The sequence below is a fragment of the Crocodylus siamensis genome, chromosome 6 (assembly GCF_052110815.1).
Source record: "Crocodylus siamensis isolate JL-2025a chromosome 6, ASM5211081v1, whole genome shotgun sequence".
NCBI classification, from domain to species: domain Eukaryota; kingdom Metazoa; phylum Chordata; order Crocodylia; family Crocodylidae; genus Crocodylus; species Crocodylus siamensis.
Window position 1 is genome coordinate 77,458,136 of NC_143400.1, and position 18,406 is coordinate 77,476,541.

At 43.2% G+C, this 18,406-nt stretch overlaps 1 protein-coding gene across 1 annotated transcript; it reads right to left on the reverse strand.

Moving 5' to 3' along the window:
* Positions 1-1,926: 1,926 nt before the first annotated feature.
* On the reverse strand, positions 1,927-3,345 carry ARL14 (ARF like GTPase 14). Its single transcript, XM_090051990.1, has one exon. The coding sequence runs from the start codon at positions 2,868-2,870 to the stop codon at positions 2,286-2,288; it is 585 nt and encodes a 194-aa protein (XP_089908116.1). The 5' UTR covers positions 2,871-3,345; the 3' UTR covers positions 1,927-2,285.
* Between the last annotated feature and the right edge of the window lie 15,061 nt (positions 3,346-18,406).

Here is an 18,406-nt window from a genome sequence, read left to right on the forward strand (position 1 = left end):
CTCACAAGGTTATTTCGTCAGGAGAGATTGAATAAATTAAGTACTTTCCTGCTTCTGTGGCTAGAGCCACTTCAAGGAAGTCCTGGGCTTCTTGTAGCACTGGAACATCTGGTTGCTTAAACACCTTCTGACCAAAATGAAGGAGGTTGTTCAGGTCCCAAAGGGAAAAAAATATCCATTGCAAGAAGAGCAGGTGTGGGTGCCAATAGAGAAAGTTAAAGGCTTGTTTGTTGGAAGTGTCCTATTGAGGGAGAGGAAGGGGGAAAAGGTCTATGACAGATTCTTATATTTTATAGAGATTGAGTGCTACTGTCCTACAGAATCAATGGCTGTTTTAGTAGGACACATTCAAACCCCAAATTACATGATGCAGCATGAGGATAAGGGGTTGGACAGTTCACTCTGTCTCTAGTGGATTGTAGACCTTTATAAATAAGGTGTTCCCTAAGCTCTCTCATTTAACATTTTCCAACCTGCCCATCAGTATGTTGTTATACAATGTAGAAAGATCACATAAAGGATTTCTCATTATTTGACAGAGTAGCACTTTTTTAACATTAAAGCTTGAAATTAAATTTTTTTTTCAAATCAATTTCAGTGTTATTTCTTCTAACTAGAGACATTGATGCAGTCTAATTAAACTAAAAAGAACCTCTCTGGGAGCACCTCTCCCTGAGGAAGCCTTGGAGCTGGTGAACTGGATAGCCAGGACAATGGCATTAACCCTCTTTTCCCTGCTGATGAAACAGATTACCTCAACAGGTTACATCAAATTTGTCACAGGTTACATTAACTTATTAGATTTAGAATTATGTACTTAAATTTTCAATATGGGGAAAGATCATTTTAATTCAGCATCTTTCATTTTAACTGGTTTGATAATTGATACAATGACTTGGGCTTAATTTTCAGTCATGAAGCAGTAAAGTTTCCTTACTGGAAAGCACAATAGTAACTATTTCAGTGTTTTCTTAATGTTGTTGTATATATTCTATTGGAACATAGCAGGAACTAAATGTCAACCACAGAAACAAAATGAATAAAAAATGCATTTAAACATTTCATGTGAAATTATTTTTTTAAATAATTAGGGTTTTTAAAGTCTAAACTTCTTTTTTTGAAAGTTTAGATCTTGATTCAGATGTCTCAGGTTAGCTGCATTTCTACTTCTGTTGTTAGGGACTAAATCTATGGCTATTTAGCACCTTCCCTGAGCTGGGTATTAGAAATGCACAAAGTTGGGAGGGAAATGAAATTTCAGCGCCGCAAAAAATCTTGATTTTTTTTTTCTGACCCAAATTAGGCCTAAATAAAGACATTAAATATTTTATGGAACAAAATATTTAATATTTTTTAATCAATACAGTTTGGAAAGAACCTCATCAAAATAATTTAATATAATTTAAGTCAAAACAAAACAAGAAAGTCTGAATTAAACAAGAAGTTAAATACTAAATTAAATTAGAAATTTTAAAATAAGTATTCCATTTTAATTTTGAGTCATTTCTGTTGAAAATGTTCCTGCTAAACATTTTGCTTAGCAACATCTCCAGTTGGAAATTTTTCCACCAGTCCTAGGCCCACAATCATATCCAAAGTCAATGACAATATTTCAGGTGCCTTCAATAATAGCAGGATTGGGACCTCTTGGAGTTTCTTTAAAAAAATAATAAAAAAGACCAGAATTTTGAAGGTTCAGCTCTGTGCAGGATTGACATACAATATTAGAACAAAAATGTATCCACATTAAGGAAATCCTGAGAACACATACATGAATATTACTACAAATAACTCTCAAATCTCTATGTAATTTAATCATTTTTACAAAGTAGTAGTCAGTTACTTCATTCTTCTTTAATGAAATTTACTTTGCATATCCTTATAATTATCATGTTAAAAGCACGTCCACAAGAATTTTTTCTCCTTAATTTGCTTGTTCAATGATTCATTGAACTTGGCTCCTTTACATTTTATGAAAACTACTTAAACTAAGCATTTTATGCATTCTACACAAGATTATATTTCTGCTTGCTTAAATTAAGGAGCATAAAAATGCACCCCTTTACTGTTACTTAGTTTAAATACAGACACACATCTGACAGACAGCCCAAATATATTGTTAGTTAAAACACTGCCAAATATGAGCTCTGAATTACGCAAATACAGCACGGTTATTTAAACATGCTCCATAATACTCTACAAAATGAATCAAGTTTTCAGGGTTAGCGCTGCAAAAAACAAGCAAACGTTTGTATTAACTTTCCTCAGGTTTAGATGATCAGCACTCACAGCTTTTCATCTTGCTTAAAAAGAGTAAAAGCTTCTTTTGACTTCCTGAAGTGTTTTGCAAAACCTGCTACTTTTTGGAGTGCTTCTGCCAAGCCTTCACCAGTGATGGCACAACAGGGCTGTACATACCAGTTCCTGTCACTGCAGTGCTGCTTGACATGGAATTTCCTGGTTATTTCTTCAGCATTCAAAGCTCCAGGAAGATCCTGTTTGTTTGCTAGCAAAACCACAGGCACATTCTTTATACATTCATTTTTTAAGATGAGTTCGAATTCTCTCTTAGATTCTTCCAGGCGTTGTTTATCAGTGCTGTCTACAACATACACCAGGCCATCTGCATTCTCCAAGTAATCGCACCAAAGTGTCCTCATTTTCTGTTGCCCTCCAATATCCCAGACTGTTAAAACAAAATCTTTCCCAGTTTCAAGCATCTCAACATTAAAACCAATTGTTGGGATTGTTAGGAAGGCATCATTCAATTTTAACTTGTACAATAGTGTTGATTTCCCTGATGAATCAAGCCCCAGCATTAATATCTGAGCTTGTTTTACTCTGGAGTGTTTGGTGTTCAATAGGCCCATTCTCCGTGTAGTATTCTGTACGTCTTCAGATGATGTTATTTTTCTATCTTCCAAGATAGGTTTGTCAGAAAGCTTGTCTTTTGTTCTCCATGAGCTGAAACTGAAGACCAAAAAAGGAGAAGAAAGTAGAATACAGTTGGTGCTATGAAAAGAGAATGAGAGCTTGTGTGTTTTTTATAGAATCCTTATCAATGTGATAATAAGCAAACAGTATTTTATGAGCGTGTAATGTTCCATGCCTAGCCTATGGGTGGTGTAGAGGTGAATAATATTGATTGGTCACAAAGCCTAAAGGTTACTGTGTTTGAACACAGTGAACAATGGCAATATCAAACTTACATGAAGATCCTGCTCTGTGGGTTTATAAGCTTTTCATAAACTAACATGATATACTCCTCTGAACACTGAACCATCAGAGCTTTTGTGACAACATATTGGGCATGGAAACTATTAGTTCAGGAGGTCTAATCCCAGCCCTGCCACTGATTCACCTGCATGGCCATGGGCAATTCACTTAACCATCCTGCTGTGCCTTTTTTTTTAAGTTAACCTGGATAATCTTGATTTACTGATCTGAGGTGCAGGGGAGAGTTGTATTGACTGTTAGTTATGGAAGTGCCTGAGCTTGCAAATCCTTCTTATGCCAAGTGTCCCATTGGCCTAGAGCAATAGTTTTCAACCTGTGGTCTGTGGACCCCTGGGGGTCTGCAGTAGGATGGCCATCACAGAGGACATTCCATTTTTCTGCTACTCCATCCTCTATTGATACAAAACCTGACACCTTTATGTCCTCTATTTTTCTGTTTGAGGCATCCGTTTTCTCTTCAAAAGAAAAATAGAGGACATAAAGGCGTCCAGTTTTGTATCAATAGAGGACAGAGGACAACCAGACTGCTGTCTATGATGGCCACCCTAGTCTGCAGACTATATCTAAGGGGTCCACAAAAGATGGCTATGATTAATCAAAAGTATGTGAATACCCACACTTACAATTCAAAGGGGTCTGCACCTCCATTTGAAATGTTTAGGAGTCCACAAATGAAAAAAGTTGAAAACCACTGGCCTAGAGTAAGACAGCATAAGTGCTAACCCCAGACAGTTGAAGGCTGTAAATGCAACAAATGTATTGGTTCACTAGCTGAAGTTTGTATAGCTCAATGGCTTGGTAGTTTTATGTGCTGAGCATATGAGCATCATAGGTGCTAACAGAAGATGCAGGCATGGGCAAATCCAGGATTTTGTAAAAGGGGGTGCAGCACTTTTGGGGTGGCTGCATTCCCATTCCCACAGTCCCCATTCACCAGTGGGGTAGGCAGCCAATGCTGTGGAAGCCAAAGCCAGGGATTTCTTTTAAAGTCCCCAAATAAGGTAAGAATATTGCCCTGGCTCTTGATCTCAGCACCCCCTTCCTTGCTCAGTGCAATTCTCCTTCCAGTCCCCACTCTCCTACCACTGTCTAAGTTGTCTCAGGCTGATCCAGAGGTGGGGGGATATCCAGAGCTGCTCCTGCCCTGCTTGAGCTAGCTGTACGGAGACCTGGCTTATTCAGGAATAGCAGTAGTGGCTCCTGCAGGTACCTGGCAGCTCTGAAAAGTCAGAACAATGCTATACATGTCCTACTAGTCGTCATAAGGGAGGTACTATACAGACCATTTCAGTTCAAGCTGTGCTGGCCCATAAACTGTCTCCTTTTACAACACTTTTAGCTGAACTAGTTTCTAATATAGTTATCTAGCTAGTTAGACGGAGTCAAACCATAACAGAACTATCTTTAGAGACAGTGCTGCAGCCTAAATCATAGTTATCTTTGCTTCAGAGTCATCTGCTCTTCCTACTTCTTCTTTATGTGCAGTTCTCTTTTTTGATTGTGACAGCATTGATCGCTGAGGAAATTATGTCACAAAAAGGAAATTTGTTATATGTATATCCAATTGTGCAATACATCTTGGAGACTGCATGCACACTTTATGATGTGGCCATTGATAAGGTGCACTTGTGCCTGAAATCGTAATTTTCTGAGATTTTTATAAGATATTTTCACCAGCAACAAACTGTGATGTTGCAAGCGAAAGCACTTCTTTTAGGTAGAGCGTAAAAGGAAGGCATAGATGACTTCTAATAAAGATTACTGTTTTGCATCAATATTCTAAGTAAAAGAAGAATGGCAGGGGAGACAGGGAGATTCTAACAGTTTGTAAACAGTATGATTTTCCGAGTTGTTCAGAATTATTAGTGGAGTTGAATGGCCACTAAACTATTTCTAGTGGTAATATTTCTTTTTGACTGACTCTGATCTTCCTCGGTGCTCCTTTCATTACCTCTCGCTGTTCTTTTTAAAGTTGGTGCTACCCTTAAAACAATGTAAGTACCCACATATGCTAGCAGTTTGGATTACCATTTCTTTCATTTAAATAACATACAGTCTGTACTCTTAATTACCTTTCAGCATTAATATTTGGTAAAGGACCTCCAGTGTTCTTTCCAGAAGCCACTGCATTTTGTTATTGGAAAAACTATTGTAATAAAGATAACTTTGTCCTAGTCTTTCAAAAGAGAAGAGTGGTTACTATCAATAGTAGCATCTACTCATGCAGTGTGCCTGAAAGCAAAGGAAGCCAATGGAACTAATCAGTGGTAGCAGCTGCTTGAGGAACTGGGCTGCATTAGATTTTTCTTTCAGGAGATTTTTAAACAGGTTCTTACATTTTTTTTAAACATGCAATGGTAACTATTTAGAGAGAAGGTATTTGTGGTTTGGTATCTATTAGTATAATCTGGCTGTAAAATTGGTAATTTTGCTAAAGAAGGAACATAGAATTTTGTGTTTATGCAGTTGTTAGCAGCAAGAACTGTCCAAGTTGTAACACGTTGCCCTTTCAAAGCAGCAGACTGTTTAGACTAAGACATTTTTTTTAATTACTGAAAAAAGGACTTGTGTGCACACTGGGGTCCATATTTATCGTCTTCATGTTTAATTTTCTAAGATGGGGTGGAGGAAAGTGGGGAATCCAACTATTTTTATTTTCAGACTGTAAACTCAGTTTAGGATCTGAAAATCTACCTGTTCTTTCTGGGATACATGAACAGCAATTAAAAATACTTTTGTAGCAGGGTGTCAATTAACATGTCTGATATTGCACAAGCCAGAACAAGTTCCCAGTCACTCTTCCATGGTTGTATTGTCTCTGTAGTGTTAAGAAGGGAAGTCAAAACAGGCTGTAGACCTCAGGGGATTTGGATCTGTTCCCAACTCTTGCCACAGACTTCTTTTGACTATAGTCAAGTAACTGAGGGTGTAAGCAGACATCACCTTTGTGCTGCCATAAAATTTTTTATGGCAGCACGAAGTCCAAGCAAACAGACATCCAAGCCTCTTGTTGTACTGTAACTGCCCAAAATTTGTGTCTACAACATAGGTGGTATGAATTTGTGCCATTATTTTGTGGCAGACATCTGTTTGCTTTATGGCAGGAGAGTGTGGGCAGCCCAGACTCTCCAGCTTCCCTGGACACGTACTTCTGAGACTTCAGGGGCCTTTTCCTGCATGCCTTGAGGAATTCTCGTTCTGCAGCCCTGGAAGCACCTGCCTGGGATTCCCTGGTTACCCACCTGTACAGATGGGGAAACCTTGGGTCTTCCACCAGCAAAGAAGCACCTTTGGATTCCTTAAGAACTCCTCTGCTAGCAGGGAAATGAGAGGTTCTTCCATGTGAAGAGGGGTGCCCTGAGCATTGCCACACTGGATTGGGCCCTGGCCACTTCCGGGAGTGGCAGGGACCCAACATGTGGGGCAAAAGGCAGAGTCTGTTTCAACTAGCGAAGAGGGTCAGCTGCACCAGGACATATCTAAAAGTGGGGAACGAGGAAAGTTTTCCCATATTGCAGGTTTCTGAGGTTTGGTATCTTGTAAAATAAACTTTAATAAAAATATTTTTGACAAAAGGTGCTATAGAATATAACTGATAGCATAAAACAAGCCTGGCATTACTGTTTGAGATTTTGCTTGTTAAATCATGGGGGAAAAGAACCTTTAAGTTTTGCTAGTATAAAAGACAGTAGGCTCAGTTTTGCAGTCTGCTAGTTTGGGGCCTAATTTTTTATGCTCAGTTTTCAAAATTGTCAATGGATGCTCAGCTCACTCAAGGAAACACTTGGCACCTTTCTGTGAGTTTGGGGGCTCAGTCCACTTTCCTTTAATGTCAATGAGAGCTTTGTCAAAGAAGTCTATAGAATTAGGTAACAGAATCATAGAAAGTTAGAGTTGGAAGGGACCTCAAGAGGTCATCTAGTCCTCAATGCAGGACCATCCCCAACTAGATCATCCCAGCCAAAGCTTTGTCCAGCCCAGTTTTGAAAACCTCCAAGGTTGGAGCTTCTACCACCTCTCTGAGGAACCTGTCCCACTGTTATACTACCCTGCTAGTATAATTCCTAATATCTAACCTAAACTTCCCTTGCTGCAACTTAAGACCATGTTTCCTTGTTCTGTCATCTGCCATCACTGAGAACAGTCTAGCTCCATCCTCTTTCGAAACCCACTTCAGGTAGCTGAAGGCTACTATTAGGTCCCCTCTCAGTCTTCTCTTCTCTTCTCTAGACTAAATAAGCTCAGTTCCCTCCATCTTTCCTCATAAATCATGTCCCCCAGACCTCTCACCATTTTTGTTGCCCTTTGCTGGGCTCTCTCCAATTTGTCCACATCCTTTCTGTAGTGGGAGGCCCAAAACTGAACACAGGACTCCAGATGTGGCCTCACCAGTGCTGAATTGAGGGGAATAATCACTTTCCCTGATTTACTGGCAACGCACCTACCAATGCAGCCCAGTATGTCATTAACCTTCTTGGCAACAAAGACACACTGCTGGCTCATATTCAGCTCATTGTCCACCATAACCCCCAGGTCCTTTTCTGCAGAGCTGCTGCCCAGCCAGTCAGCCCCCAGCTTGTACTGGTCTATGGGATTGTTCTAAGTGCAGGACTTTGCACTTGTCCTTGTTGAACTCATGAGATTCCTTTGGACCCAATCTTCCAATTTGTCGAGGTCGCTCTGAATCCTAGCCCTACCCGCCAGTATATCTACTACTCCCTCCAGCTTGGTGTCATCTGCAAACTTTCTGAGGGTGTACTCTATGCCATCTTCCAGGTAATTGATGAAGACATTGAACAGAACCAGCCCCGGGACTGACCCCTGGGGCACTCCACTTGCTACTGGCTGCCAACTAGACATCAAGCCATTGATTACTACTCTCTGATCCCAATGCTCCAGCCAGTTTTCTATCCACCTTTTGGTCCATTCATCTAGCCCATACTTCCTTAGCTTGCCTGCAAGAATATTGTGGGAGACCATATAAAAAGCCTTGCTAAAATCAAGGTACATCACATCCACTGGTCACCCCACATCCACAGAGCCAGTCATCTCATCATAGAAGGCAGTCGGGTAGATTAGGCATGAGTTGTCCCTGGTGAGTCCATCCGTGGTGACTGATCCCAATCACCTTTTTCTCCTCCAAGTGCTTAGAAATGGATTCCTTGAAGATGTGTTTCATGATTTTTCCAGGGACTGTGAGGCTGACTGGTCTGTAGCTCCCTGGATCCTCTTTTTTCCCTTTCTTAAATATGGCCACTATGTTTGCCCCTTTCCAATCGTATGGGACCTTTCCGAATCCCTATGAGTTTTCATAGATGGTGGCCAATGGCTCTGCAATCACATCAGCCAACTCCCTCAACACCTTGAGGTGCATCCCATCCAGCCCCATGGATTCGTATATGTCCAGCTTTTCTAGGTAGTCCCTAACCTTTCACTGCTGTTGGCTGCTCACCTCCACCCCAAACTATGCTCCCCAGTGCAGTTGTCTGGAAGCTGATCTTGCCTGTGAAGACAGAGGCAAAAAAGGCATTGAGCATGTCAGCCTTTTCTGCATCCTCCATCACAAGGTTGACTCCACCATTCAGTAAGGGACCCACGCTTTCCCTGATCCTCCTCTTGCTACCAACATACTTGTAGAAATCCTTCATTACCCTTCACATCTTTTGGTAGCTGCAACACCAATTGTGCTTTGGCCTTCCTGACTTCATCCCTGCATGCCCAAACAATGCTGTTATATTCTTCCCTAGTTATTTGTCCAAGTTTCTGCCTCTTATAAGCTTCCTTTTTGTGATTTAGTTTACTAAAGCGTTCCCTGCTAAACCATGCCAGTCTTCTGTCATACTTGCTAGTCTTCCTGTATATTCAGATGGTTTGTCCCTGCACTCTCAATAAGGCTTCTTTAAAGTACACCCAGATCTCCTGGACTCCTCTGCCCCTCAGTCTGGCTTCCCAGGGATCCTGCCTATGAGTTCCCTGAGTGAGTTGAAATCTGTTTTTCTGAAGTCCAGGGTCCTTATTCTGCTGCTCTCTAGCCTGCCTTTTCTCAGGATCCTGAGCTCAAATCGTCTTGTCATCACTGCTGCCCAAGCTGGCATCCACTACTACATTCTCCACCAATGCTTCCTTGTTTGTGAGCAGCAGGTCAAGAAGAGCACAGCACCTAGTTGGCCACTCCAGCACTTGCACCAAGAAGTTTTCCCCAACACTCTCAAAAAACTTCCTGTATTGCCTGTGCACTGCTGTATTGCCCTACCAGCAGATGTCAAGTTGATTCAAGTCCCCCATGAGAAACAGGGCTTGTGATCAGGAAACTTCCACTGGCTGCTTGAAGAAAGCCTCATCCACCACTTCCTCCTGCTCTGGTGGTCTATGGCAGACACTCATCATGATATCACCCTTGTTGCTGTCCCCTCTGACCCTGACCCAGAGACTCTCAACAGGCCTATCTCCAGCTTCATACTGGAGCTCTGGGCAATCATACAGCTCTTTTACATAAAGTACAACTCCTCCTCCTCTTCTCCTCTGCCTGTCCTTCCTGAACAGTTTACGTATCCATGACAGTGCTCCAGTCATGTGAGCTCTCCCACCAAGTCTCTTTTATTTGAATCATGTCATTTTTCCATGATTGTGCAATTACTTCCCATTCTTCCTGCTTGTTTCCCAGGCTCCATGCATTTGTGTACAGGCACCTGAGGTTACTAGTTGATTGTCCTGATTTCTCAGTGTATGAGAACACCTCCCCTGTTGCCCCCTCCTGCTTGCTTTTTCTCCAGGTCCCCCTCTTCCCTGCTTACCTCAGGGCTTTGGTCTCCATCCCCCAGTGAACCTAGTTTAAAGCCCTCCTCACTAGGTTACCAAGCATATCTGCGAAGATGCTCTTCCCTCTTTTCATCAGGTGGATCCCATCTCTTCCCAGCAATCCTTCTTGGAAGAACATCCCACAGTTGAGGAAGCCAGAGCTCTGCTGGAAACACCACCAGCACAGCCAGGTTTTGATCTGCAGGATGCACTTGCTCCTGCCCAGGCCTTTTCCCTTGATTGGAAGGATCAACAAGAACAACCTGAGCTCCAGATTTCCTCACCCTTGCACCCAGAGCCCTGCAGTCACTTTTGATATGGTCAGGGTCTCCCCTGGCAGTATCATTGGTGCCCACATGGATGAGCAGCATGGGGTATAGTCAGAGGACCAGATGAGCCTTGGTAGTGCCTCCATGACATCTCAGATCTGGGCTCCAGGCAAACAGCAGCCCTCCTCAGACAACAGATCATGCTGGCAGATGGCTCCCTCTGTCCCCTGCAGAAGGGAGTCTCCAACCACCGCCACCCATCACTTCTTGGTGGTGGTTGTCTCTATCCTTCCCATCTTGGTGAGGCTTGGCCTGTCTTGCTCCACCAATGAAACATGCTCCTCCCTCTTTGCTGCTAGAGCTGCGTATCTGTTCTCCAGACCCCCCTGCAGGTGGAAGTGAAATCTCTGCTTGCTGTCAGAAGTCCCAAGCCTCCAGCTTCCACCCTCTTGCATGTCCATGTCCTCTCTCTTCTCTAGCACTGCATCTGGCATTTCTTCCTTTGCAGTCCTGGAGGTCTCCCCCAGCATCAAATTGATGAATGCCTCATGGTGGAGGATGCTTTGGAGTCTTGCCCCATCCTCATGTAGTTCTCTTGCATGTTCCCTAAGAGACATCACCAGGAGGCACCACTCACACCACAGGCACTTCGTGACCTGGCTGTCACTGGAAGGAACCTGCAAGCTGCAGCCCCCACGGCGCCAAACCCAGACCTGGGTGGAAGCCTCGATGGTGAGAGGTCCTGCCTGGACAGAAACATCGCAGGTGCAAGCAGAGGCAGTGGTCAAGATTCATACTTAATGGAATCAGCATCAATCATCTTTATAGACTGCAGTCATTCTGGGTGCATCTGCACAAGATGCTTTACTGCGGAATTGACTAATTAGGTCCACAGTAAAGTATTACTGTCTACACATTTGCCCCTATAAGGCCCAAGTAAACTAAGTAACTGTGCCATAGGATAGTACTGTCTGACACAAGTACTATCCTATGGTGGAGTTATTTGCTCCACCACGACATATGTAGATGGTGATTGGGCCTGGCTGGTGCATGAGGGTGCTACAGTGCAGGGGCTGCCTGCTGGCTTGCCCCTGGACTGCATTACCCTTGCGTCCCAGCCAGCCCTTCTGCAACATGTTGAACTGGCGGGGGAGCAGCTCCAGGCTGGCAGTGCTGTGGTCTCAGGTGCATGTGCACACGCAGCAGCCAGGAGCAGTAAACTCCAGCATGAACTGTGCCAGAGTTCATTGTGTCACATTAATACTATGTGTGGATGCATCCTGTGTCTTAAATGTCTAGTAAGTGGTTATTTTGTAGCATGAAGTGGCTTTCATCCAGAGGATGGAAGCAAAGTGAGAAAGAAGAAAGCAGCAGGCTGTAAGCTTGGACTCCAGCTCAGACAACATATGGAACTGTGTAACTTGTAACAATCTGTGTTGCTCTCACATTGGGCTTGTCAGCCACAAACAGATTCATCAGGCATCTGACTAGACCTCTTAGGTGTACACTATGATCCAAAGGATCAATAGTTGTCTATGGAACAGAAGCCTCTATTCTGTAGCAGTCACTATAATCTGTATGGTCAGAGAGCTCCCAGGCCCTTAATTTTGACTTGTCATCAGGATAAAATATAGGAAGGGATATAGTGAAAAGAAGTTCAGGTTTAGCATGAGAGCAAGTGGAATGTTACATGGTAACTTTTGATAGTATTGCCCACAACTTGGGTCCTTGTGCAGTATACTGTACAACATTTTTTAGGGGGGCTATGCTGTAAGACGTGAGGGAAAAATGTGTTTATCATTTCTTTACAAATAGTATAAAGGAATTTACTGAAGGATGGGAGGGAGGGAAACTGTCTGATTAAAACAGCACAAAGAAACAAAATTCCCCGCAAAACAGCAAGCCAGGTCTTTAGAAATACTGTTGTTTTGTTAAAGAGCAAAACTTGCCTACTGTGCAAGCTGTGACTGAACAGATGGATGCTCTCTAGCCTTGGGTAGTGCTGTGGATTGAAAGATAACCTTACAGTTTTCTGTTCTGAAGGTTCACCACCGTAATATCCAATATGTTTAGCCTCAGCTGTTGCTTTATGGCACCAGAGTACCATCTTATATCGCTCACTAAGCAGCATCTGATTTTTACAAAAGAATTAATTTATTCCTGTAGCAGAATTTCTGCTTTTTTGAAAGCCTTGCATTACAGAGTAGTATTGAAGTGCAACTGAACCTGTGATCTGCATCAGACCTGGGGGAAGTTCAGATCCTGATTTTGTGACTTATGCGAGCTACATCCGTCTCCAATAGTAGATATTCCGAGTTTGCCAGAAGACTACCTAAATTAGAATTAAACAAAAAAAAAGTACATGGAGTTATAACTTATAACAATGCTGCAAGATCAAAATTGGACCTTGTTTGTCTACTTAGGAAATACAGCAAAATAAATTTCCCCCTACTGTCCTACTAATTTGTTGGAAATGACTTGCAGGGACAGCTGCTCTCTGTGGTTTGTTCAATTCTTAGTACAAGAAGACAACAAAAAAGTGACAGCTGAACTAGACTTCAACTAGCAGCCTGGGAATATAAGGATTTGCAACTGTTGAGCAGTTTGGAATTGCATGGGCAACACCATTCCTGCAGGTAAGTGGCCCAGGATAGGCTTGTGAACTGAAGAAAATAGAGAGAGCAGCAAATGATTCATTTCTTTAAAATATATCCCTTGTAAGGGGAATTCAGTAGCGGTTGCTTTTTTTTTGAAAGCCTGAATTTTAGCAAATGCAGTTCCATTGCATGGCTTCGTTTGATTCCTAATTTATTAGTCTCTATCTGAGAGGACCTCAAAGGCTCCAACTCCTCCTGCACCTGTCAGGGTATTTACATCACAACCAATTATCATAGCAGCATCCCAACCTGTGATGTTGTACCCAAGTGTCACTGGGTTGGATACAACAGGGAGAAGGGTGCTTTAAACATCCTTACTTCCCACATGGTGAACATCTACTTGGCTTTACCCAATGCTGAATCACTCCCCAGAGCTCTCCAACCTCTGCAAAACTGCACAGGAACTGGATGTGGGCAGCCCAGAGGCTAAGAGATGCCTGTAAGGAAGCCATTTGCCCCTTCCAACTGGGCACTCCAGTGGGGACAGAGGCACTGGCAGGGTATCCTGAAGAAAAGTGTGCTGTTACTGCCCAGGCTGAGCACTCAGTAGTGGCACGGGGGGAAGGCGTCCAGCAGCCTCAGGCCCACGGGTCTCAGCCAAGTGGAGATCCAGGTGCTAGCAGACAGCACCTCTTCCAGTGGGGGCAGAGGGACATGTTGAAGTTTAACAGGGACTCCTCTGCCTGCAGTGCCCTGCCCATAGGGACCTGGCACAGAAAGAGGCTCCAAGTCCGTAAGGCTGAAGAAAAAAGGGAAGTGGGAATTGGGAAGGAGGAACCAGCTTTGGTCTCCTCTCTGAGTCATGGCCTGGGAGTGGGGCAGAGCCCTCAGCTCAGGGGCAAGGAAAAGATGGCACCACGGTGGGGTGCACAGCGCTCGTGCTGCACTGCCAAAGCGCCACCCATGGGGGGATGCACTGTGCCAGGCCTGGCAGGGGGCTCTGTGGGTCCTGGCCTGAGGCAGGGTGGGCAGCGCCAGGGCCCAGCCTGGCAGGTGGCCAAGTGTGAGGAGCCCTGTTGGAGAAAGCAACTCTTCCCAGCCTGTGGATGAAGGGACATGCAGCTCCTGCACTCCCCTCAGAGCCCCCCTCCCTGAGCGAGACCCAAATGGTGGTACCAGCCACGTGGTGGGCAGGGGAGGAGGTGCTGGGCAGCGCTCAGCGCCCTGGGCCGGGCAGCACCTGCTCTCACACCGCCAGCGCACGTGGGCGGGCCAAGAGACGGGCCACGGCAGATTCTGCCATCCCTAGAAACAGCACTTCTGACTCTTCGCTGTGGCTGTAACTACCTCTGGCTCTCTTGTAATTAAGTCAAATGTGATTCAAGGTTTATAGCAGGAAGATTGGGGAATAGGGCACGTAAGGAGTGATGTTAGCTTGGCTGGATGGAAAAATGAAGGGCGCGAATCCTGCCCCATCTGTGACAGTTTTTGCTACCAGTCAAAGATCCTGACAGGGAGCTGTAGGACAAAAAGGCGGCACTTAGCTTGCCTTCAGCAAGGTGCTTCGTTGTGTCATTGCCAGCTGAGATGGGCAGATGGAAACTAAGATCCTGGTCTACAATGCAGTGGTTATCCTCACCCTCCTTTACAGGTGTGAAGTGCAGGTGACATACTGAATCCATCTCAAGTGCCAGGATTGGCTCTGTCAGTGTTGCCTCAGAAAGATCCTTTGCATTAGATAAGAAGACCAATGCCGGCATCCTTTCTGCAGCTAACAAAACCAGCATTGAGGCAAAAAATCATGAAATATCAACTCTGCTGGGCTGGCCATTGCATACAGGTGGCTGACACTCATCTTCTGAAGCAAGCCGTCTTCTCTCAACTCAGGGATAGTAAGAGGACCTGTGGAGGACAGAGGAAGCACTACAAGGGTGCTCAGAAAGTACACCTTAAGCAGGGTGGCATCAACCTTACAAGCGGGGAAGCACTGGCTGGTCTCAATAGCACTGCACCATACATCAAGCTACAGCCCACTTTGAAGAGAACCTTTTTGCTCAGGAAGCCAAGAAACGGCAGAGGAGGAAGGCAGGCACACAACATCCTGGCCAACAGCCGTGCCTCCTCACCCCTCCAAGGCACCACCTGTCAGATCTGTGTAAAAAACTTGCAGAGCACAGATTAGACTTCTCAATCACCTTAAAACATACCAATTATCCCCTTTCCACCAGACATCATGCTCATATCAATGGATAGCCGAAGAAGCTTGGGAAATGCCCTTTAGGACTTGGTGGTTATTTTGACAGTGGAAATGTATGACTTTGTCTTTGAGAAGGACTTGTGGTAACTTCTATAGAGGGAGAGCTATAGCGCCATAGCAGCTTCTCCTAAGGCAAGCACATTCCCTGGTGTCCCCTGGAAACACAAGGCAGCAGAAAAAGTCTCAGCTGCAGGACTGATGACCTTCATGACTTACAGGTGATGTTCATTTCACACCAGATAGGGAGTAAAGAGGCAACAAGCATTTGTTTAGTTGCCTACTTCTGCCTCTTTTTTCCCTACCTCTCAACCAAAGTGGTAGAGGATCACACAGCTGCCAGTCCCAGGAAACACATTCCTCCTGAGCCTGCTGGTGAGTGTAATTCATTGGCAACATAGTGGTATGTTAGGGGATGTGTTTTAAGCTCAAGATCTGCATCTTGCATGAGGGAGGCATGCAGAGGTGGTCAGCGTCACTAATTCTAACACGTCTCATGAGATCTGGCATTTTTCTTAAACCTCCAAAGCTTACTGTTTGTGATTGCATGAGAACTTTGTCAGTCCTTTAAAAGGTTTCTAACCCTTATATTTCCAAAAAATATTGAACACATCCAGCTTCTGCTAGTGGCCCTAATTCATTATTTAGCTGGGGTGGGGGGGTATGTAGGGGGAGCAGGGGGGTGCAGGAAGTCTTGAAATCTCAGTCCTCATGGAGGGCATGGGCTTAATATGTGCACGTTCTTTGATTTGAAAGGGAAAATACTAGTCCCCGTCCCCTGACCCCCTTTTTGAAAATGTGCATTAAAATATTTAATACCAAAGTTTGATAGATGCCTAGAAAATATGTGCAGCCAATCAATAAAAAACACAGCAGCTTGGGATGGATGACTAGTAGCCAAAACACAAGGTGGCCTTGGGGAGGGTTGGGGGCAAAGAAAAGGGTAAGAGAAACTTTGATCCTAATTTTTTTAAGGGAAGGTATCTTATGAATTGAAATGGCCACGCAGAGAAGATTAAATCAGATGTTACCATTGCAAGAAAGAGTGAGCTTATGAGGTTGAGCAAGTCTGTTAACAAATGCTGTAACATCACTTCTTAAACTGATTAGCACTGTTCAAAAGTAAAAATACACTATGTAGTATTTGAGAGAGACGTAGTCATTATTTGATACATACAGTTATTTTTTAAGTTTGAAAAACATTTCTTCTTAGCACAAATTGATAATCTGACAAAGTAGGCTGTAGTCTACAGAAATGTATACCTTTGTAAATAAGCTGACACTGCCCTGCCTTCTTCCAGATGATATACTGAAAGGGACTTTTGTGTATCAATGATTTTATTAATGTTATCAGTGTTGCAGCATGTTAATAAGCATGTAGTCTAATAATGATCACTGTGTGTGAGGGCCTTACCCCTAAGCTGCTCTTTCTTTCTCTGTAGGTGCTTTCAGTGTCCAGAATTAGCTCTACCCCAGCTTGGCATAACATTTTTTTCTATATAAAATTACCTCAGGCATGAAGCATATAGACATCCTTTCAAGTTTCCATGAAGGCAGTCTGGGAAAGACAGTGGTGGCAGCCTATCCTGAGGTTGAAGCCTGTTAGAAAATATTCCTTCCTGTTACTCCTCTTTCTGCAGAACAAGAGCAGGAAACCTGTTGTTTCCTCTTCCCCCTAGGTTTTGTCTTGACTGGTTGGTTGGCTGGCTGGGAATTAATATCTTTTACTTGCTAAGTATCACTGCTGGGTGCAAATTACCGATATTAGGACTTGCATGTTACTTGGTATCCTGTGATAATATAGATTGAAATTTACTTTGTCACCCATCCCTGAATCATCCTATTTGTCCCCCCTACTCATCTCTTCCTACTTGTAGAAGGGAGGATTTTCATACCACCCAGTAGGGGTCCTGCTAGGTGTGATATGGGATTAAATTGCAAATGACATCTCATTTAAGGATTCCTGCAGTCATATCTTGTGAGGCCCTTGTGCAAGTGCATCTGTTGTCTAATTAAATAGCAGAGAAATGGTTTTGGTAGCTGCCGTTTCACCATGACTTCCTCCGTTTGTCCTGCTTCTTTCTTCTGAATTTTGCTTTTGCTCAGTCAAAACTTCATTGACTTCCAACAGTTTTGAGTAAAGTGGTCAGGATTTTTAATGCTGTCAGCTGGTCACCCCTGCTTAATCTAATTTATTACATCTATATTATTTTATATTTGTTTTTAAGCTTTGCAGTGGAGGTGGCTAGGATAAATCTAGTATTTTCAGCTCTCAGAGTGAAATTTAACATCCTGAGTCTCCTGTGCAATGATGTCTAACAGCATCCTTCAACAGTAGCTCCCAGGCAGATGCAAAAGCAAGATAGTTTACCAGAAACTTTTCTGTATAGCAGACAACTAGAGACTAAACAGGCTAGGATGTTTCAGCTTAGAAAAGAGATATTTGAGAGGAGACGTGAAGAGTTTTATAAAGTATTAAATGATGTAATACTATTAGATAGTAGATTTAAAATTAATACAAGGAAGTTCTTTTTCACTTAGCATGTGGAGCTCATTGGTGCAAGATGACATGGAGGCTGATAGTTTAACCTAGTTCAAAAGAGGATTGGACAAATTCAAGGAGGGAAAGGTCTATTAGTAGGTAGTGAACATGGAAGATAAGAAGTTTTTATTTAGAGGCTGCACCCTAAGAGACTGAATGCTGGAAGCTGTAGTGGAAGAAAAGCAGGGTATGGAAAATTTTGAACAAGCCTTTACTCTCCCCACTTTGCATCTACCGTCACTGTGTGAGACTCTAGGTTGGGCTAGATGGTCTGACACAATATATGGTAGTTCTTATGAGGATAGAGGAATACCATGAAAAGCAGCAGTGTAGCTGAATAGGTACATTTTATTTATGAAAATTTGCAACTTATCCTTTTGCCAAAGTAATTAACTGGAAAATTAGAGTCTGCTTTAATATGAAAAGCAGCATGTCCAGAGTGTATGCCCAACCCATATACATGCTTTCCCATTTAAGAAGTAGAAATTTAAAATATATTTAGACTTGTTTTAATTTCTTGCTGAAATACTTATTGTCACCAGACAGAAAGCAATACAAACAGAAGTATGTGCTTAATTAGGCTGACCATTTTGCATCTGATAGATTCTTGTAATATTGTCTGTAGTGAACAGTATAGTAAGCATTCTGGGGTGTCTAGACCTTCCTGAACGTGATACTAAACGAAAGTAGGTATTTACAAAGTCATTAT